The sequence below is a fragment of the Tupaia chinensis genome, unplaced genomic scaffold, assembly GCF_000334495.1.
Source record: "Tupaia chinensis unplaced genomic scaffold, TupChi_1.0 Scaffold000437_1, whole genome shotgun sequence".
Lineage (NCBI taxonomy): Eukaryota > Metazoa > Chordata > Mammalia > Scandentia > Tupaiidae > Tupaia > Tupaia belangeri.
The window spans coordinates 1,284,037-1,306,456 of record NW_006159942.1 but is presented as its reverse complement, the minus strand read 5'-3'; the positions used below and the strand labels follow the sequence as shown (position 1 = coordinate 1,306,456).

General features: G+C 41.7%; 1 protein-coding gene across 2 annotated transcripts in view; it reads left to right on the top strand.

Moving 5' to 3' along the window:
- Positions 1-22,420, top strand: part of TMPRSS7 (transmembrane serine protease 7) — a 49,046-nt gene that overhangs the window by 22,017 nt on the left and 4,609 nt on the right. For both annotated transcript variants that reach the window (XM_006155140.1, XM_006155141.1), the window contains 6 exons: positions 5,741-5,847; positions 11,108-11,244; positions 12,985-13,092; positions 15,872-15,982; positions 16,782-16,898; positions 20,557-20,728. In XM_006155140.1, coding sequence (XP_006155202.1) covers positions 5,741-5,847; positions 11,108-11,244; positions 12,985-13,092; positions 15,872-15,982; positions 16,782-16,898; positions 20,557-20,728 — 752 coding nt within the window. The remainder of the gene's footprint in view (positions 1-5,740; positions 5,848-11,107; positions 11,245-12,984; positions 13,093-15,871; positions 15,983-16,781; positions 16,899-20,556; positions 20,729-22,420) is intronic.

Sequence of the window (22,420 nt, the reverse complement as noted above, 5' to 3'; positions counted from 1 at the left end):
GGGCCTTCCAAAGATCAGGAAGAACTTTAGCACACCCTTTACTGTGCCCAATGAAGCGTTGTAATTAACAGTAAGTGGTCAGGGTAAAGGGGAGCGGTCAGGGGACTTTTCGGGAAATCCTACCACACACTCAAAATGTATGAGGGAGCTATGTAATTCTTTTATAGTAGTATATCAGGGAGTCAGAGGGGGGTCATTTCCCAGCAAGGCTATCACAGTCCCGGAGCGAATAGCAGGTGGCCTTGCCAACATGCTAAGTGACCCAAGCTTGTTCCATGGTTGGGGGGCGTACAGTCGCGGCCTTGCCAACTCACTGAACCGACCGGAAGTGATGCTCAAAGGTCAAGGGGCTCAGACGGGTCCTGGAGCCCCACCAGGTTGGACTCCTCCATCGCTGGACTCCCATGTAGTCAACTGCGGTTCGCGTCCCGAACCTGGTGGCTTAAAACTCACACAGGGCGCGTGTGCATGCGTGCCCGCCCAAGATCCTGAGAGGAGAATGGAGGAGAAGGGATTGCAGCATGGCCATCCCCTGGGAGGTGATTTCTCGCTTTCTGTCTCTCTGTTTCTCTCTGTCTGGCGAGCGCACGTGCCCTGTAGCAAAAACCTCTAAAAAGAAAAGATACACTGGGACTAAGTGGGCCTTCAGAAATTGCAGGGCAGGTTTGAAGCTCTTGCTGCATTTCCTAACTTTGCTGCATTTCCTAACTTTGGCAAAGTTATTTAACCTTTGGTTAGTCTTGGTTTATTTACTAATACAAAATGGGAATCATACTACCTTCCTAATAGTGTTGCTGCAATGTTTGAACAAGACACATGAAACATCTGATTAATTCCCTTTCAAAGGTAGATGGTGAGGGCCTAGTTTACTATATCTGTGCGTTAGAAAAAAGCAAACTCTCAGGACTAGCAGTTGGCATAATGGTTATGTTGCTGAACTCCCATGTTATTGACCACAGTTCGAGTCCTGGACCCAGCAGCTTAAAACTCATGCTGGGTGTGTGTATATGCATTCCCAAAATCCTGAGAGAAGAATGGAGAAGAAGGGATTGCAGTATGGCCATCCCCTCTGGGGCCTGATTTCTCACTTTCTGTCTCTCCTGTGAGTGCACGTGTCCTATATAAAAAATCCCTCTCAAGAAAAAAAAAAAGGAAACTTTCTCCCTTACACACATATACAAAAGCATGACACATAATAGAATAATGTAACTGAAACCAAACATCTGTTAGAGCAACAGTAATTCAATGGGTAAAATTCTTTTGAACAAAAAGACAATAGGATGGAATTGCAAACTATTATCTAAAACTTAACTTTATGTTGTTTCCAAAAGATAAGCAAACTAAAACGTAATTTAGAAAAGGATAAGGTTTTCCCATTATACAAAATGGCAGGTGAAAAAGCTGCAAAGCAGGATACTAAGGAGAAGAAAACGGAAGCCAAAAAGGCTGATGCCAGTGGTAAGGTTAAAAAGGGTGACCCCAAGGCTAAAAAGCCCAAGAAGGGGAAGCCCTGTCGCAGTTGAAACCCTGTCTTAGTCCGGGGCATTGGCAGATACTCCCGGTCTGCCATGTATTCTAGGAAGGCCATGGAGAAGAGGAAATACTTGGCCACTAAATCCAGGATCGAAAAGAAAAAGGAGAAGATTCTTGCGACTGTCACAAAACCAGTTGGTGGAGACAAGAAGGTGATACCCGGGTGGTTAAACTGCAAAATGCCTAGGTATTATCCTACTGAAGATGTGCCTTGAAAGCTGTTGAGCCACGGCACAAAACCCTTCAGTCAGCATGTGAGAAGGCTGTGAGCTAGCATAGCTCCTGGGACCATCCTGATCATCCTCCCTGGACGCCACAGAGGCAAGGGAGTGGTTTTCCTGAAGCAGCTGAGTCGTGGCTTGCTACTTGTAACTGGACTGCTGGTTCTCAATTGAGTTCCACTGCATGGAACACACCAGAAATTTGTCATTGCCACCTCCATGAAAACTGGTATTAGCAAAGTAAAAATCCCTAAGCGCCTTACCAGTGCTTACTTGAAGAAAAAGAAACTGCAGAAGCCCAGACACCAGGAAGGTGAGATCTTAAACACAGAGAAGGAGAAATACGAGATTTCAGAGCAACACAAAGTTGATCAGAAAGCTGTGGACTCGCAAATTTTACCAAAAGCCAAAGCTGTTCCTCAGTTCCAGGGCTACCTGCGATCCGTGTTTGCCCTTACAAATGGAGTTTATCCTCACAAATTGCTGTTCTAAATTTTTTGCCAAGAACCTAATTAAATAACTGATCATATATTTAAAAAAAAAAAAGAAAAAAAAAAAGAAAAGGATAGGCAATATCATACCAGGCAAGCATAAACAACAACCAAAAAAAAAACGAGGCCCACAATCTTAGTACCAGACCACACTGAGACTAGGGCAATGACATCCCTGATTTGAAAGTAAAAGAAAAGCAACCTACAATGACAAAGAGGACGACCCAGGAGATCTACTTATGACAATTTATATGCAGCACATGACATCGCATTAGTACTCAGAAAGCAAAAACATTGCATTAGTACTCAGAAAGCAGAGAGGAGTGGGCAAAGCTTACATAAGAGATTTTTAATTCCTCTCTCTTGGTTCATGACAGAGATAGTAGGGCATAATGAATATGGCTAGGAATGATAGTAAAGCATACCAGTGAATTTGATCATGTATAAGCAGAGAATACTTCTTTTTCCAAGTGACTATGGAACATTCTTACCTTTGATTCCAATAAAATCCTTAATAAACAAAAAAAAAATTAAAAGCAGTAAGAAGCAATAATTCTTTTTTTTTTTTTTCCTTCAGTGTTTTGCCATAGGGCATGTGCACTCATTGGAGAGAGACAGAGAGAGACAGTAAGAGGTAAAGTGAGAAATCACCCTCCCCGGGGTGATGGCCACACCGCAATCCCTTCTCCTCCATTCTCCTCCTGTGATTTTGGGCACGTACACACACAGGCCCAGAGTGATTTCCAATCCTCCAGGTCTGAGACTTGAACAGCGGTCAGCTATGTGGGAGTTCAGTGCCTTCACTACAATGCCACCTGCTGGCCCTAGCAATAATTTTTTTAAGAAAGAGGTTTTTGCTACGCACATGTGCTTGCCAGAAAGACAGAGACAGAGAGACAGAAAGAGAGAAATCACCCTCCAGGAGGAATGGCCACACCACAATTCCTTCTCCTTCATTCTCCTCTTGGCATCTTGGGCACGCACACATGCACATGATGAATTTAAGCCACCAGGTCTGGAACTTGAACTGCAGTTGACTACATGGGAGTCCAGCAACGTAACCATTATACCATCTGCTGGTAGCAATAATTTTTTTTTTTTAAAACGTCTGTCTATTGGACACACCAGAAATTTGTCATTGCCACCTCCATGAAAACTGGTATTAGCAAAGTAAAAATCCCTAAGCGCCTTACCAGTGCTTACTTGAAGAAAAAGAAACTGCAGAAGCCCAGACACCAGGAAGGTGAGATCTTAAACACAGAGAAGGAGAAATACGAGATTTCAGAGCAACACAAAGTTGATCAGAAAGCTGTGGACTCGCAAATTTTACCAAAAGCCAAAGCTGTTCCTCAGTTCCAGGGCTACCTGCGATCCGTGTTTGCCCTTACAAATGGAGTTTATCCTCACAAATTGCTGTTCTAAATTTTTTGCCAAGAACCTAATTAAATAACTGATCATATATTTAAAAAAAAAAAAGAAAAAAAAAAAGAAAAGGATAGGCAATATCATACCAGGCAAGCATAAACAACAACCAAAAAAAAAACGAGGCCCACAATCTTAGTACCAGACCACACTGAGACTAGGGCAATGACATCCCTGATTTGAAAGTAAAAGAAAAGCAACCTACAATGACAAAGAGGACGACCCAGGAGATCTACTTATGACAATTTATATGCAGCACATGACATCGCATTAGTACTCAGAAAGCAAAAACATTGCATTAGTACTCAGAAAGCAGAGAGGAGTGGGCAAAGCTTACATAAGAGATTTTTAATTCCTCTCTCTTGGTTCATGACAGAGATAGTAGGGCATAATGAATATGGCTAGGAATGATAGTAAAGCATACCAGTGAATTTGATCATGTATAAGCAGAGAATACTTCTTTTTCCAAGTGACTATGGAACATTCTTACCTTTGATTCCAATAAAATCCTTAATAAACAAAAAAAAAATTAAAAGCAGTAAGAAGCAATAATTCTTTTTTTTTTTTTTCCTTCAGTGTTTTGCCATAGGGCATGTGCACTCATTGGAGAGAGACAGAGAGAGACAGTAAGAGGTAAAGTGAGAAATCACCCTCCCCGGGGTGATGGCCACACCGCAATCCCTTCTCCTCCATTCTCCTCCTGTGATTTTGGGCACGTACACACACAGGCCCAGAGTGATTTCCAATCCTCCAGGTCTGAGACTTGAACAGCGGTCAGCTATGTGGGAGTTCAGTGCCTTCACTACAATGCCACCTGCTGGCCCTAGCAATAATTTTTTTAAGAAAGAGGTTTTTGCTACGCACATGTGCTTGCCAGAAAGACAGAGACAGAGAGACAGAAAGAGAGAAATCACCCTCCAGGAGGAATGGCCACACCACAATTCCTTCTCCTTCATTCTCCTCTTGGCATCTTGGGCACGCACACATGCACATGATGAATTTAAGCCACCAGGTCTGGAACTTGAACTGCAGTTGACTACATGGGAGTCCAGCAACGTAACCATTATACCATCTGCTGGTAGCAATAATTTTTTTTTTTTAAAACGTCTGTCTATTGGGTCTCAGAAAAGTCATGACACATTTTGCATAGAAAAACATGTCATGACTGACTTTTCTGACTACCCAAAATTTATCCCTTCCATGAAGGAGAAACATAGAAGGAGGCCTAGACAGAAAGACAGACACCCCCAGCAGGGTCCTTGTGCTGCTGTCCCCTCAGCCCCCATGAGCCCAGATAAAGTGCACCTGACACACACAGGGAGGCTACTTCAGGATGTGAACCAGGGACCTTCCCATGGGTCCTCCACTGCTGAGTGTGGCACCACTGCCCTGCCACCATCTGGCCCATGCAATAATATTTTATCCAATTAAGATAGACTTCTAAAACTTGAAGCTGTATGGATTAAATTTGACTCCTAGGAAATGTCAACACTCTCTCCTAAATAATTTCTGGGTCTACGTGAGAAATCAAAACCATAACTTTGGCGTATCAGACATAATGTGCGTGCACATCACATAATGCAATGAAAAGGTCAGTTGCATGGGGTGTGTGTGTGTTTGCTCATACACATAAGTAACTCTTCTCGTTTGACCTCTTTTGAGAAGACAGAGTGACTCTGTTACTGACAGCTTTTAGGAATATTCAGGTTTAATATGAAGAGGATGCTGATTCATTTCTCTTTTATCTAAAGAATCCAAATGATGCTGGAAATAAACCATGTCATTGCTTTTTATCAAAGGAGAAAAGTGCTTACACTCAGCAACAAGTGGATGTTTTCAACGTTAAACTCCTCTAACAGGAGGGAACTGAAACCCGGAGATGCTAGTGCGTCCCATGTCACCCAGCTCTATGTGGGTCCCAATAGTTGCTCCCTGGGTACTGGACTCAGTGCTTCCTTCTCCATCATACCCTCCTCATGCCAGTTTGTCTGGGGTGCTCCACCAAGGGCCAGAGAGCACTTAAAACACCCTTTGACTGATGCACTTTCCTGACTTCATGTTTCTGTTTCACAGACTCCTCTGTCAACTCTTGGTATAGCATTGAAATTCCACAACTACTCAATAACCAAGAAGAATTTGAAAGGCTGTGAGCATGGATGGTGGGAAATTAATGAGCACATGTAAGTAATTTCATATGTGAGGAAACTGATCAAAAGTTCAAAGCCTTCAGTCCCTGGTCCCCAAGGAATCTGCACTTTATTTACAGATAGGAAAACTGAGGGACACAGGAGTTAAGTAATTTGCTCAAGGCCACTGTGAGTGACTGAGGTAGGATTTCAACCCATGTCTCAGGGCTCCTGCTCTACCACTGCTCCATGCTCTTGCGCTAGCAATGTGCATGTTCTATGCCTCACAAAAGTACTTGGCAGGTTACATTTCTAAATCCTGGGCCCATGGGGTCAGAAAAAGTCATTGAATTTCTGTTCATACCAAAGTTAGAGATCATTATTCAATTCTGTGTGGTAAGAGGCCCAATTGGCTGACTCGATCCCAAGGCAGGAAAATGAGTTGAGGCTCAATATAAAGGGACCCAAAGAAATCTAGGTCCTTGGGCTTCTTGAACCCACCTAGCAGGTCCTCACACTCACCCGTAATTTGTCCCTTGGCTGTTATTGTTATTGTTGTGTCTCAGTTGCGAAATTTCCACAAGACCACCAAGGAGCCAATGAAAAGGTCAGTTGCATGGGGTGTGTGTGTGTTTGCTCATACACATAAGTAACTCTTCTCGTTTGACCTCTTTTGAGAAGACAGAGTGACTCTGTTACTGACAGCTTTTAGGAATATTCAGGTTTAATATGAAGAGGATGCTGATTCATTTCTCTTTTATCTAAAGAATCCAAATGATGCTGGAAATAAACCATGTCATTGCTTTTTATCAAAGGAGAAAAGTGCTTACACTCAGCAACAAGTGGATGTTTTCAACGTTAAACTCCTCTAACAGGAGGGAACTGAAACCCGGAGATGCTAGTGCGTCCCATGTCACCCAGCTCTATGTGGGTCCCAATAGTTGCTCCCTGGGTACTGGACTCAGTGCTTCCTTCTCCATCATACCCTCCTCATGCCAGTTTGTCTGGGGTGCTCCACCAAGGGCCAGAGAGCACTTAAAACACCCTTTGACTGATGCACTTTCCTGACTTCATGTTTCTGTTTCACAGACTCCTCTGTCAACTCTTGGTATAGCATTGAAATTCCACAACTACTCAATAACCAAGAAGAATTTGAAAGGCTGTGAGCATGGATGGTGGGAAATTAATGAGCACATGTAAGTAATTTCATATGTGAGGAAACTGATCAAAAGTTCAAAGCCTTCAGTCCCTGGTCCCCAAGGAATCTGCACTTTATTTACAGATAGGAAAACTGAGGGACACAGGAGTTAAGTAATTTGCTCAAGGCCACTGTGAGTGACTGAGGTAGGATTTCAACCCATGTCTCAGGGCTCCTGCTCTACCACTGCTCCATGCTCTTGCGCTAGCAATGTGCATGTTCTATGCCTCACAAAAGTACTTGGCAGGTTACATTTCTAAATCCTGGGCCCATGGGGTCAGAAAAAGTCATTGAATTTCTGTTCATACCAAAGTTAGAGATCATTATTCAATTCTGTGTGGTAAGAGGCCCAATTGGCTGACTCGATCCCAAGGCAGGAAAATGAGTTGAGGCTCAATATAAAGGGACCCAAAGAAATCTAGGTCCTTGGGCTTCTTGAACCCACCTAGCAGGTCCTCACACTCACCCGTAATTTGTCCCTTGGCTGTTATTGTTATTGTTGTGTCTCAGTTGCGAAATTTCCACAAGACCACCAAGGAGCCAATTCCGATGTAAACACACAAGGGTTGCTTTGATTTGGGCTCCAGCCAAGACTCCCAATCTTACCAGCACAGCAGGTCAGACTTGAGAACCCCACATGTTAGCTAGGCTGGGTTTTTATTTGGCTGTTGCGGGGGAGATCTAGGGGTGCTGAGGAATGCACTCAGGTGGCTACATATTTGCTGTAGATTACAGAGAGTGTAGCTGTCTCTGGTATCTCCTTTGTTTCTCTCAGCAAAAAAGTTACTTTAGGTTTCTGCTATCTCCTTTGTTTCTTTCCTTGGTCAGTCCGGTGGGGTGATGGTCTCATGCCTTTTCCCATGTGACCCGCTCACCTCCTTGAAATGGCACTGATTTTCAGCAAGGTGGGTTTAACAAAATGGAGTTGTCCAGAAAGAAATGGAGTCACTCTGGCCCTTCATTTCCATTTGCTTCTCAAGCTATCAGGTGTTCAATAGGCATTCAGCTAGATAGGTGTTCAAAACACAGGATGGCCTGACTGGACACCGGACAGCTTCCCAGTTCACTTTCAGAGGAGAATCCTGTTGGATTAAAGGATTGGCCAGCTACTTCCTTGCTTATTTTTATTCTGTGAATGAAGCCTTTCTTTTCTAAATGCTTTTCCTGACCTACCTGTCTTCAGTTCCTTCAGATAGGCTACTTCCAAAATAAGTCATTGGTCCTGCCCCATTGGAATAGGTTCTATCAGATTAAAGGTATTCTTGGATCCATCATTTAAATGTAGCCTATATACCTTTAGGGAATATAATTGAATCAATGGTCTATTATGTAGGAGTCAAAAGACCTAGGTTCAAATTCCAGCCCTGTCATTTAGTAGCTATATTAACTGGGACAGATTATTTAACCTCTTTGATTTTCAGTCTGTGAAATGAAGTAATGATTTCTTCTTATAAGGGGTTTTTGGGGGGAGGAGCTTTGTTCCTTTGTTTGGAAAGCATAAAGATAAAATAATACATATTAAATAACACACACCAAAGATATTAGTTATTCTTAATATCGACAGGAAGATTGCTTTAGAAATGACATTGGATGAGTAAGTGCCACCGAATGTGCTCTTTAAACACAGTGACTTTAAAGACACTGTTTTGGTATTTAATTAAAATAAGATCCAGAAAACACATCATTACAATTTTTTTGTGATGTTGGAAGCCTATGACAGAGCTGTGCTTTGAAAATGACATACTATTTTTTCCCTGAGTAACAGCAACTGGCAAAGCAAGAGTAGAGTTTTCTCCCAAGCAAAAAATAATACTCTGTCCCAAATACTTCCCCTGAAGGGCCGGTTCTTCAAGTAATCTTGTGAGTTGTCTGAAATCCTATCAGATTCATTGGATGCTGGTTGTACCCTTAAGATATAAAATGCTAGCTTTTCTTATTATCAGTTCTTTTCAACTAAAAAGGAAAGGCTCTAACCGAGCTAATCAGATACCTTGCTGAGAATTTAGCCTAAGGGACTTAGGGCTGTAACAGGGAAGGAATACACAGCAATTCTGACTGGAGGAAGCCTCATGACCTCCTTGAGTAGCTCAGAGAAGGTGAGGGTGAGGTGTGGATGCTCAGGGCAGCTAGATGCCATATAAGAACTTGAAGAAAGAATTGGCTTTTCTAAACAGTTTGGTGGAGCAAAGCTCCTGAGAAAAAGTTCTTTTTTGGTGTGTTGAAAGTGTTAGAGTATAGCCTCAAGCTAAATTGTGTCCAAATCCCAATTCTAGCTATTTTTTGTTTGAACATTAAGAAGTTATTTTACATTTCAACATCTCAGCTTCCTTCCATTATATGTAAATGTAAACGGATTCTTGCTGGGTTTCTCAAATTTCTAGATTTTACATGTCCATTTCATAAGCCACTGTCATACTTCAATGCATACTATTGGGCTGTCGGAAAAGTCGTGACAGGTTTTTTTCTTTGTTTCTCTGCATAAAAATGCCTCATGACTCTTCTCATGATCCAATATTTTTTAAATTCTAGCCCAGGCTCAGCTTCAGTGTCACATGATGCTAAGATGCTGTCACCTGGAGACTGAGACCACACAGAGACTTGGGTTTGATTCTCAGTCCAACATAAACAGGTCAGGTAGGCAGCATGCATCTGTAGTCCTAGCTAAGCAAGGCTGGGGATGTTACAGGTAATGGCAAGACCCTGTCAAAAATCTCTTCCTCTGTCTCTCTTGTGAAAAAAGACTAAACTCCAGCACAAGCATGGATGCAAAGATCTCTTTCCTCTTGGTTCCTCCGGGCAAGGCTTATCTTTGCAAGAAAACTCTGAAGTGTCGGTGGAGAACACAAAGAAAATTACTATGCTCTACAGATAATGCGACCATCAATTTTTCAGAGCACAGGATTCTGATCTCATGAATGATGAGAGTAGACTGTGGACCCAACAGCTTGGTTTGGCTTGGCTTTCAGGGGCCTGTCAGACTGGCTCCCACTTGTCCAGGCACCCACCTGTAGCTGCTAGGTCTTCCTAGTATCTCAGTAGCTCATTCTTGATTCCATTAGTTCCTGATCTACAGCCAATAGCACACTTCCTGAATACCAAGTGAATGCTTTCCTCATTCAAGGTTTAAGATAATAGATTATCTATGCTTCTGAGAGCCTGTGTCTGATACATGGAACACGGTTGTTCTCAAGCGCTTTAAGGTTCAGAGCGATTGACGGAGTCCAGGGGAGGTCACCCCAAGCCTTGTGCCTTTTCTCTGTCTTCCATTAAGGCCTCACAAGTTTCACTCCGGAAAAAGCCTCACCAGGGTAGGACGGTGGGCTCATTTATGGGCCTACAGTATAATACTCTACACCCCACTAACCGCAGTGCTCATGTCATAAGAATTGTTAACAGGAGGGACATTTTCTGAAAAGGATGTTGGGAACCTGGGGGCATTAGGCAATGAAAGGCAAAAATAATCATCATCATCATCATCATCATCATCATCAAGGTAGGGAAATACCATTTAGACAGATATTACTTCCTGGAAATTTTGCCAAGGACAAGCCCTGCAGTGCCTATCAGATTTCAATTTAGATAGAATTAATGTTGCCCTCTTTTGCTTTAAATGTTGCTGGAATTCTTTACATATTTCCAAGTTGGCTCATAAATTCCAGCCTTGCTCTAAAGAAAGGTTTGTGGGCGAAAGTAGGTAATTCTTGTTATTTTTACATATATATATGTATATATGTAAAACTAATTAAAAATATATATGTAAAAAATATATATATGTAAAAATATATATACACACATGTATTTTATACTGGAAAAGGAGAGAGAATGGGAAGAATTAAATACATACTTCTTCTGATCATCAGTGTTGGTAAGGAAAGCAATGGGTTGATTGTACTATTGTTGTATTTAGCAAGGAGAAAATGGAGGGGGCAAAAGTTATCCGACCGCAGTCACATAGCATAGGATAGACAACTACTTTTATCTCTTCCAGGAGCACCTCTGCCTGTAAGCACCTCTGCTTTATAAGACCTGCATGACCACAGACTGAGTGAATGTTCAATCAGTGGGAATGCGGTTGACAGATCCTCAAGCTGCATGTCTTCTCAACTCTTGTCTTAGGTATTGTGGCTCCTACATGGATCATGAGACAATTTTCCGAGTGCCCAGCCCTCTGGTTCACGTTCAACTCCAGTGCAGTTCAAGGCTTTCGGACAAGCCGCTGTTGGTAGAATATGGCAGTTACAACATCAGTCAACGTAAGCTCGGGATATGCTCCTTAGAAAGCCTCGGGGCCAGCAGGTGGTGTGGTGGTTAAGGGCACTGGATTCCCACATCGCCAACCGTGGTTCAAGTCCCAGACCTGGTGGCTTGCTTTCTCACTTTCCCTCTCTCTTTCTCTTTCTCACTCTGTCCCTCTGTGTTCAAATTAAAATAAATAAATAAAGTTAAATAAAATAGCTATTTAAAAATTTAAAAGAAAACCTGAATAAATAGTTAAATGGAGGCTAACACTTTATAAGACCAAACTTCAAGAATTTAAGGAATGGTCTCTGTGCTTTTTTGTATCCCTTATTATATATGTATCTTTAATGATAAATAATGAATATATAGTATAAATAAATAGAATAGGTAATGCATAAAATTATATAATAATTATTGCTGTATTTTAAACTATAGAGGAAATAATATAACTTTTGTTATTCTAAATTGTAGTTGAAAAATAATTTCTCATGCTATTTCTAAAATACCAGATAAGCCCGGTACTTGGCTTGTTGTTCTTTATGTTAGTCTTAATTCTTTGTAAATATGATGTTTACACCACCATACGGTGGAGCCAAGGTCAGTGGTTGTAATTCTCTTTGGCCTATGGTACATAGGGGGAGCTGATTGGTTGACAGAGTTCAAAATCAGCCCTTAGACTGTGTCAAACTTGAAGTTTACACTGAAAACTGGAATCATGACCAAGAAGAGGCCACACCATGTATGAGGAAAGTTCTGAGTATTGGAAAGAGCAGATAATGATTTGCTTGGAAAATTCTTGACCCACCTTAAAAGGGCAAAAATAAAGGTAAGCCATTGAGGAGACCATGAGGAGAGGACGAGAGAGAAAGTTCCTTTAGATCATGGCCTTCTTTGCTGGTCTGCAATACACCTGCTTCTGGATCCAGGATATTACACTCTATCAGAATATTACAATTTCCAGCAGGGATACGAGTAAGGCATCTTGTTTTTAAAACCATGACTATTTCCCAAAGGCTCACCCACTCCATCTTATGTCACTGAGAAAGCGGACTGGGCATTCTCTCCCATTCTTCCACACAAGGAGAGGAAGAATTGATTTGCTCTATCATATTTAGCAAAAAGTTCTGGGTTAGTGACTGAAGATCAGTTAGGAATGAATCTCTAGGAGCAGCTTAGTTGAAGAAGGGAGAATTATGAACCAAGAGGCAGGAGTCCTGGGTTTTGAGGCCAGTCACTACTGTCTACATGTCCAACTGGATAAGATTAGTGGCTATGAGTGTATTTTGGAACAGAGATCACATGAAAAATGTAGGTAAAAACACACGAAATAGTGCATATGTTTATAAAGAGTTCAGAGACCCCCCCAAAGTCCATTTATAATTCTCTGGAGGAATCTAAAGACTCCACATTAAGAATGCTGGGCTCCGTAGGTGTTTTCCAGTTCTCACCTTCTTTGAAGACTATGATAAAGACAAGGATATAGAAGTAGTGGAAATTTGATTGTGTATGACCTGGACACAGTGCTCACTTGGAGCTTCCGGCAGGTTAATTCGCTTTCCTCTTTGCTCTTTTAAGCTCTGCTGTTTTATCTTTCAATGACCTGTAGCTTTGATTTGATGGAGAATCTGTAATTACGGCCTCTCGCTTGCCAACTCCTTAACTGCTTAACACTTCATATTTCTTTAACTAATGTGGCCTGGTGACTTATAGGGACCCACCCAAGATTTTTTATTTTTATTTTTTATTACCTTTAGCCTGTCCTGTTGGATCTTTTAGATGTTCTTCAGGTTTGTGTGTCCCTCAGACCCAGCGCTGTGATGGAGTAAATGACTGCTTTGATGAAAGTGATGAACTTTTCTGTGGTGGGTATTCAAGTATTTATAGGACTTTCTCATAAATAAGTAACTTCTCTGGTTCACTGTTGCTGCTGGTGTATGTCATTAGTCTTTGTAGCTATTATCTGTTGCTGCATAACAAATGACTCCAAAACTCATTGGCTTAAAATAGAAATCTATCCTTGATCATGCATCTCTGGGATGTCTGGGATATGACCAATCAAGGCTGAGCTTAACAGGGTGGCTCAGCTTCAAGATCTAGGTTTTCCCAAGTTTGGTTCTTCCCAGGGTGGGAGCAGGTCTAGTAATACCTTTACAGTGCTTTTTCTTATGGAGCCAGCGGGTTACTCGCGGCAGTACAGAAGCAAAGCAAGACGAGCAGGAACACGTGGTTCCTCTTAGGGCCTGGGCTTGAAACTGGCATGTCATCAATTGTGATATCCCATCGGTCAAAGCAAATCACAAAAGCTCAGGTCTAAGCCAAGAGGCAAAACACACCTCAGGGCCAAGGAAAAGGTGCAAAAAAACTCACAGTCAGTGAAAATCTGTGGCTAATAATTCAATCCACTGTAATCATTTTTTTTTTGACAGGTTTTTGCTATAGGTCATGTGCTCACCAGAAAGACAGAGAGAAACAGAGAGACAGAAAATGAGAAATCACCCCCCCCAAGGGGGAATGGCCACACTGCAATCCCTTTTCCTCCATTCTCCTCTGGGTATCTTGGACACACACACACATGCACCCAGTGTGAGTTTAAGCCACCAGGTATGGGACTCGAACTGCAGTTGACTACATGGGAGTCCAATGACATAGCCATTACTCCAACTGCTGGTCCCACACCATAATCATTTTTAAATTTAAAAAAAAAAATCAGGTTTTTTGCTATAGGTGGAGAGAGATAGAGAGAAGAAAAGTGAAAAAAAATCACCCCCTAGGGAGATGGCCATACCATAATCCCTTTCCTTCCATTCTCTTGGGATTTTGAGCATGTATGTATGTGCACTCTGCTTGATTTTCAAGCTGCTGAGTCTCAGACTCGAACTGTGGATCCAGTGCCTTAACTATCACATCAGCAATGGGCCCAGTCCACCATAATTTTAAGTAGAACAATTCTTTCTGAAAGCAAAGATCTTCTCTCTAGACTTTGCAAAGAAGATACTCACTTATGGAGCACAGGTGTTGCTGGTGAGTGAAAGACTTCTTTTGTTTTTGTTTGATTTTAGCCTGTGAAGTTTGCATGACATCACACTGGTGATGACTAAGGGAGAGGTTACTGGATATTCCTATTTTAAATGAAGAATCTTTGTCATGGCTTTTCATTACGATTACACCTCATTTGTATGACACCATAGGCAACGGTTTCTCCTGAAGGCCCAAAGTATTTAGTTGAAATTTAGTGTGATGATGATGTTGTTTAGACTTGCTCATATGTTTGATAATGTCCTTGCTGAAAAACCTATGTTCATGAAGAATTATAACTTCGTACCTTCTTTTTGTAATTGACAGAACAAAACAAAACCCCTTTTAACTTACGGTTTACGACCGTTTAAATCTATGGAATCTTTTATTTATTTTGAAAAGAAAGCACTACATAGTGAACGAGGTTTCTTTTTTAACATTATTATTCTTGCTTCTGATGTTTGAAACAAAAGTGGTTATTGTCACTTGATTATAAGGACTATTTTTGGCAAGCACTATTTCTCATGGTGTCAATGTTGGAGCTATTCTCTAGGCGTCAGCTAGGCACCCTTAGAGACTTTCTAAGCTATTTCAGAACAGTGATATCCTCCCACCTGCTCCCACGGAACATACCTCTGAAGAAACAAGGGCAGAAATAAAACTGATTGCTTTTCACAAATCCAGAAATGTGTGAGACATTACACCTTCTGAAAGTGCTTGCCAGTTACTATGCCTGTCACTGGCCTAAAGACAATTCATGAAAATATTCTAAAGGAGAAAAATGTGATACTTTATACTGTTATTTCCTAATTCTGGAAAAAATTTTCTCAGAATAAAGAGTTTAAAGGGTTTCCCTTACACGTAGGCCATAAGACTATTGTCCTCTAGCGTCTCATATTCATGAATTCAGTCAACAAACTGTTAATAAACAGCTACTATTGGCTAGGGGCTTGAAGTATAAAGATGAGTAAGACAAAATCACCAACATCAGGACACTCCCATTCTGTTTGGGAAAGTAGGTAAATTCAAGCTAGAGAACAGATTAGGGTTTTTATTTTCCTTAAGACAAATTACTTCTGATGCATTTACTTATAATTAAATAAAGAATCCACCAGAGTTTAACATTTGTGTAAAAGCAAAAATCAGATGTGACTAACTCAAGCGTTAGGAATTATACCAAAGTTTAGGGACCAGCAGTTAGTGTAATGGCTATGTCGCTGGACTCCCACGTAGTTGGCCGCGGTTCGAATCTCAGACCCGGTGGCTTAAAACTCACGCTGGGCATGTGTGCATGCATGCCCAAGATCCCAAGAGGAGAATGGAGGAGAAGGGATTGCAGCGTGGCCATCCCCACTGGGGAGTGATTTCTCGCTTTCTGTCTCTCTATCTCTCTCTGTCTGTCTGGCGAGCACACATGCCCTATGGCAAAAAAAACCTCTCCAAAAAAAAAAAAAAAAGGAATTATACCAAAATTTAAACATTTGCTTCTCTTCATGGGAGTGTCAGTTTTGGGGAAAATGCACTTTTTATTTGATTTAAGTCATCTTCATGACTGACACTTCTAGAGGGTCAGAGAACCCAGGTGCTGTCTCAGGCTCATGCGCTTCCTGTTTTCTCTCTTTCCAGTGACCCTTAAACCTGCCTGCAACACCAGCTCCTTCAGGCAGCACGCGCCGCAGGTCTGCGATGGCTTCAGAGATTGTGAGGATGGCCAGGACGAGCAGAACTGCACCCAAAGTGAGGGAGGGTCCTCTGTGTTCTGCCGATTTTCTTATCAAACTCTTTTACATTAGAGGAGAAATACTTTTGCTGGTATTTCATCATCTGGTCCACGTCTCCTCAACTTTCCCTATTTTAGCACTGAAAGTCACTTGTCTTAGAAAATCCTTTCCATCCTAGACACAATGGGATAGCTGGTCATTCTAACTGGGAGAAAGGGTGTGTGTGTGTGTGTGTGTGTATGTTCCTGTGTGAACACTGGCAGATTTTCATTACATACTTGCTTTGGTTGCTGTTCAAGGTTATAAGATATTGAGGACCAGATATAAAGGAACTTACCAGATGCTGTGATGGAACCCCTTCTGTTCTTAACCCCTACAGAAGCAGAAACTTCCAGAGTTGTGAACAAATGTGCTGTAATTCTCAAAGTCTGTCTTTTTTTTTTTTGTCCTAGTGCTATAAAAGGACTGAGTGTGGTAGTGATTTTCACTCAAAACTTTTCTTAGAGAATAAGACAAGGTAGTAAGAGGCCATAGCTTAAGGCCACTGGTATGGCCAACTCCTTACCATCTCACCTACAGTTCAAGAAAGGAAAGGTGCACCTGGTGGGCGGATTCTCAGCAGATGTGCCTGCCAACCTGCCTCCCGGAGTCTCTGCTGAAGTCAAGGAGCAGGTCACCGTGGGGCTGGTTCCTTTATTTCCCTCTGCCATTTCCCCCAGAGTGGCAAATATCAATCTCATTATTTATGGAGTTCAGTATTATTCATCCAAACTGTTTCTGGCTAGGAAACTGTTTCTTCTTTTACTTGTGTTTAGGTATTCCATGCAACAACAGAACTTTTAAGTGTGGCAATGATATTTGCTTTAGGAAACAAAATGCAAAATGTGATGGGACAGTGGATTGTCCAGATGGAAGCGATGAGGAAGGCTGCAGTGAGTACACCTTCCTCCTGACTCCGCATATTCCCTGTTCGGTTGACCCACTTTTCACTTCCATTTCCTTCTTGGGGAAGCAGTGTGACAGACGCAGGAAAGAACAGTAAATATTGAACTGAGTCTAAAGTTGTTTCTCAGAATTAAGAACTCCAAAGGAAGAATTATAACTTCGTACCTTCTTTTTGTAATTGACAGAACAAAACAAAACCCCTTTTAACTTACGGTTTACGACCGTTTAAATCTATGGAATCTTTTATTTATTTTGAAAAGAAAGCACTACATAGTGAACGAGGTTTCTTTTTTAACATTATTATTCTTGCTTCTGATGTTTGAAACAAAAGTGGTTATTGTCACTTGATTATAAGGACTATTTTTGGCAAGCACTATTTCTCATGGTGTCAATGTTGGAGCTATTCTCTAGGCGTCAGCTAGGCACCCTTAGAGACTTTCTAAGCTATTTCAGAACAGTGATATCCTCCCACCTGCTCCCACGGAACATACCTCTGAAGAAACAAGGGCAGAAATAAAACTGATTGCTTTTCACAAATCCAGAAATGTGTGAGACATTACACCTTCTGAAAGTGCTTGCCAGTTACTATGCCTGTCACTGGCCTAAAGACAATTCATGAAAATATTCTAAAGGAGAAAAATGTGATACTTTATACTGTTATTTCCTAATTCTGGAAAAAATTTTCTCAGAATAAAGAGTTTAAAGGGTTTCCCTTACACGTAGGCCATAAGACTATTGTCCTCTAGCGTCTCATATTCATGAATTCAGTCAACAAACTGTTAATAAACAGCTACTATTGGCTAGGGGCTTGAAGTATAAAGATGAGTAAGACAAAATCACCAACATCAGGACACTCCCATTCTGTTTGGGAAAGTAGGTAAATTCAAGCTAGAGAACAGATTAGGGTTTTTATTTTCCTTAAGACAAATTACTTCTGATGCATTTACTTATAATTAAATAAAGAATCCACCAGAGTTTAACATTTGTGTAAAAGCAAAAATCAGATGTGACTAACTCAAGCGTTAGGAATTATACCAAAGTTTAGGGACCAGCAGTTAGTGTAATGGCTATGTCGCTGGACTCCCACGTAGTTGGCCGCGGTTCGAATCTCAGACCCGGTGGCTTAAAACTCACGCTGGGCATGTGTGCATGCATGCCCAAGATCCCAAGAGGAGAATGGAGGAGAAGGGATTGCAGCGTGGCCATCCCCACTGGGGAGTGATTTCTCGCTTTCTGTCTCTCTATCTCTCTCTGTCTGTCTGGCGAGCACACATGCCCTATGGCAAAAAAAACCTCTCCAAAAAAAAAAAAAAAAGGAATTATACCAAAATTTAAACATTTGCTTCTCTTCATGGGAGTGTCAGTTTTGGGGAAAATGCACTTTTTATTTGATTTAAGTCATCTTCATGACTGACACTTCTAGAGGGTCAGAGAACCCAGGTGCTGTCTCAGGCTCATGCGCTTCCTGTTTTCTCTCTTTCCAGTGACCCTTAAACCTGCCTGCAACACCAGCTCCTTCAGGCAGCATGCGCCGCAGGTCTGTGATGGCTTCAGAGATTGTGAGGATGGCCAGGACGAGCAGAACTGCACCCAAAGTGAGGGAGGGTCCTCTGTGTTCTGCCGATTTTCTTATCAAACTCTTTTACATTAGAGGAGAAATACTTTTGCTGGTATTTCATCATCTGGTCCACGTCTCCTCAACTTTCCCTATTTTAGCACTGAAAGTCACTTGTCTTAGAAAATCCTTTCCATCCTAGACACAATGGGATAGCTGGTCATTCTAACTGGGAGAAAGGGTGTGTGTGTGTGTGTGTGTGTATGTTCCTGTGTGAACACTGGCAGATTTTCATTACATACTTGCTTTGGTTGCTGTTCAAGGTTATAAGATATTGAGGACCAGATATAAAGGAACTTACCAGATGCTGTGATGGAACCCCTTCTGTTCTTAACCCCTACAGAAGCAGAAACTTCCAGAGTTGTGAACAAATGTGCTGTAATTCTCAAAGTCTGTCTTTTTTTTTTTTGTCCTAGTGCTATAAAAGGACTGAGTGTGGTAGTGATTTTCACTCAAAACTTTTCTTAGAGAATAAGACAAGGTAGTAAGAGGCCATAGCTTAAGGCCACTGGTATGGCCAACTCCTTACCATCTCACCTACAGTTCAAGAAAGGAAAGGTGCACCTGGTGGGCGGATTCTCAGCAGATGTGCCTGCCAACCTGCCTCCCGGAGTCTCTGCTGAAGTCAAGGAGCAGGTCACCGTGGGGCTGGTTCCTTTATTTCCCTCTGCCATTTCCCCCAGAGTGGCAAATATCAATCTCATTATTTATGGAGTTCAGTATTATTCATCCAAACTGTTTCTGGCTAGGAAACTGTTTCTTCTTTTACTTGTGTTTAGGTATTCCATGCAACAACAGAACTTTTAAGTGTGGCAATGATATTTGCTTTAGGAAACAAAATGCAAAATGTGATGGGACAGTGGATTGTCCAGATGGAAGCGATGAGGAAGGCTGCAGTGAGTACACCTTCCTCCTGACTCCGCATATTCCCTGTTCGGTTGACCCACTTTTCACTTCCATTTCCTTCTTGGGGAAGCAGTGTGACAGACGCAGGAAAGAACAGTAAATATTGAACTGAGTCTAAAGTTGTTTCTCAGAATTAAGAACTCCAAAGACATCTTCCACTGTGTAATAATCTAATCAAGGGAGGAGATTTTAAATTAAAAACCCCATGAGAGAAGAAATAGATACTGGAGGGCTAGCCTGTGGGGTGGTGGTTAAGGTGGATGGATCCCACATGGTCAACTGCACAGTTTGAGTACCGAACCCAGAGGCTTGAAAACACAGCAACTGTGTGTGCATGCATGCCCAAAATCCTGAAAGGAGGGGGAGATGGAGGAGATGGGATTGTAGCATGACATCTCCCCATGGGAGGTGCTTTCTCATTCTCTCTCTCTCTCTCTCTCACTGTCTCTCTATAGAATAATTAGCTTCCGGCAAAAATCTAAAAACAAAAAAGAAAAAGAAGTAGACACTGGAACAAAGTAGATGACCTTGTTAATATGCCTTATGTGATGAACAATTTCAAGTGCTGGTTCTTTTGTGAGCCGAGACTCAATAAATGTAGTCTGCTGCATGTTCCTATCATTCCTGCGGCCTCTCATTGGCCGTGCAGCGCCGTATTAATTACGCATTCTTACCAGTGCTATTTACATGAAAAAACGATTGCTCTCACCATTAGCTTTTCACTTGTCTTGGGCTTAAACAGTCTCTCCTCAATACTTTCTCTCAGAGGAACATAACTTCAGAGACACTCAATGCTTCATACTTGGACCTTCTCCTTTCCTCTCTAGCTAACAACCAGCTTCCACGGGTTGATGCTCACAGCAGCCCTGCTATTTCTACAGATTCCCTCCTCCCTTCGCCCGCATTATTGTACAGAGAGACTGTCAGGGCGTATTTCGGAAAGGAGGGGGTGGTTTGTTGGTACTGGTTTCTGACAGATCCACATAGTCTCTCTTCTGTAGATAAGCAGAGATTTCACATTGCTTGCCATATGAATCAGTTCCCAACTCAGCACTAAACCTGGCCTAATTTCCAGCTTTCCTTCCAAGCCTGCCTTGAAATCATGTGTTTTTCCTGTTCTCAAGGCTGCAGCAGGAGTTCCTCTGCCCTTCATCGCATCGTTGGGGGCACCGACACTCAGGAGGGGGGTTGGCCCTGGCAAGTCAGCCTCCATTTTGTTGGATCTGCCTACTGTGGTGCCTCTGTCATCTCCAGGGAGTGGCTTCTGTCTGCAGCCCACTGTTTCCATGGAAACAGGTAGATCATCACTATTCTTACTATCAAGTGTCGCTCTCTGTTCACAGACCATACGTCTGCCCTCAAATTGTGGGGAAAAGATCCCTGTTGGATACATTCAATCCATTGAATTGTTTTTGGTTTTGGTGTGTATGTGGGTACCAATTGTGTGCCAAACATTTAAGAAAGTATTACTGATATAAAGAAGAAAAAAAAAGGACACGAAGGAAACATCAAGAATGAATAGGCTGAGAAAATAAGGCAGGCAAGTCAAAGGGAGCAAACCCATGAGAACGGGTGGAGAATGTAGAGGACCTGGACTGGGAGATTAGTTGGAGTATGGGAATTCCTATTTAAGTAGAAAGCGGTCCAGAAAAGATCCATTACGACTGACATTAGAGGGGCCCTGCCTATCTTTACCAATCAGGATTATTATGAGACAGGTGTTCTTTTAGCCAAGGGTGAAGAAAAGTTTAAAAATTAATCTCATTTAAAATTTAAATTTACCTTAGTCTAATGGACCTTTGTTATAAAAATATTTATTTCTAACTCCCAATTTTTTTTTTTTTTTTCTGGGAGAGTTTTGTGCTATAGGGCACTTGCGCTTTCCAGACAGAAAGCGAGAAATCACCCCCAGGGAGGGATGGCCATGCCTTAATCCATTTTCCTTCATTCTCTTCTTGAGATCTTGGGCTTGCACACACATACACCCAGCATGAATTTTAAGCCACTGGGTCTGGGACTTGAACTGTGGTCAACTACATGGAAGTCCAGTGATACAACAATTACACCATCTGCTGGTCTTCACCCTGAATTATTTTTAAGTGGAGTGTTTCATTAAGGTTATGCCATTTGAGTATATGCTTCTTCCAGAAATGATAAGATTTATGTTAATTACTAAAATAGTTTAAACTCTGTTTGATTTACTAATCAAACCTATTAGTAAATTTACTAGTTACTAATTAAATAGTTTACGCTGTGAAATTGTTCCAGATAACGTAAACCTCAATGTTCCTTTGGATCTCCAGTACACCTCAGGAGATGTCAGCTGAGCAGATTAGTGACCACACATTTTAGACTGTCTTTTTTATAAAAACAAAACAAAACAAAACAAAACAAAAAAAACCTTTCCACATTCTCTTCATGCTTACTCTTCAGTTGTGGTGGTAGAGATGGGAGCCTCACCTGGAGACTGTAAACTTTTCTGTGACTTGTGCAAGGGCACCAGGATCAAGGTTAGGATTCTGGAAGGACTGACTATGGGATGAGTGAGGGGGTGTTTGGTGTCCTCATGAATGGTCATACTTGAGCAGTTAGATGAGTGATCTTCAAGGTCTCAGGCAGTTTGTAAGAAGGAATTTCATTAAATTCCGGCTTTGATTGTCTCCATCAAATGTTGTTGTCAGCATGAGCGGGAAGAATGTAATAAATTAATTCTAGGCACTAACACTGTTGACCTGTGGGTGGGTCATGAAATACCAATGGCACGAAAATTTCTAGGTATTTGCTTAGGTTGTTGTTAGAATTTTCTGGAACATAACTATAACTCACTACTCTAGACTACTTTCTCTCTGGTTTTACTAAGGAGACAAGGGAGGTTCAGAGATGTGCTTCTTGCCATGTCCCTAAACAAATCAGTGGCTTTGATAAGATCACTGAAAGTCTTCTCTCTGTAGTGCTTTTCTCCAAGCGATTTGTGGCTTTTCAAGCAAC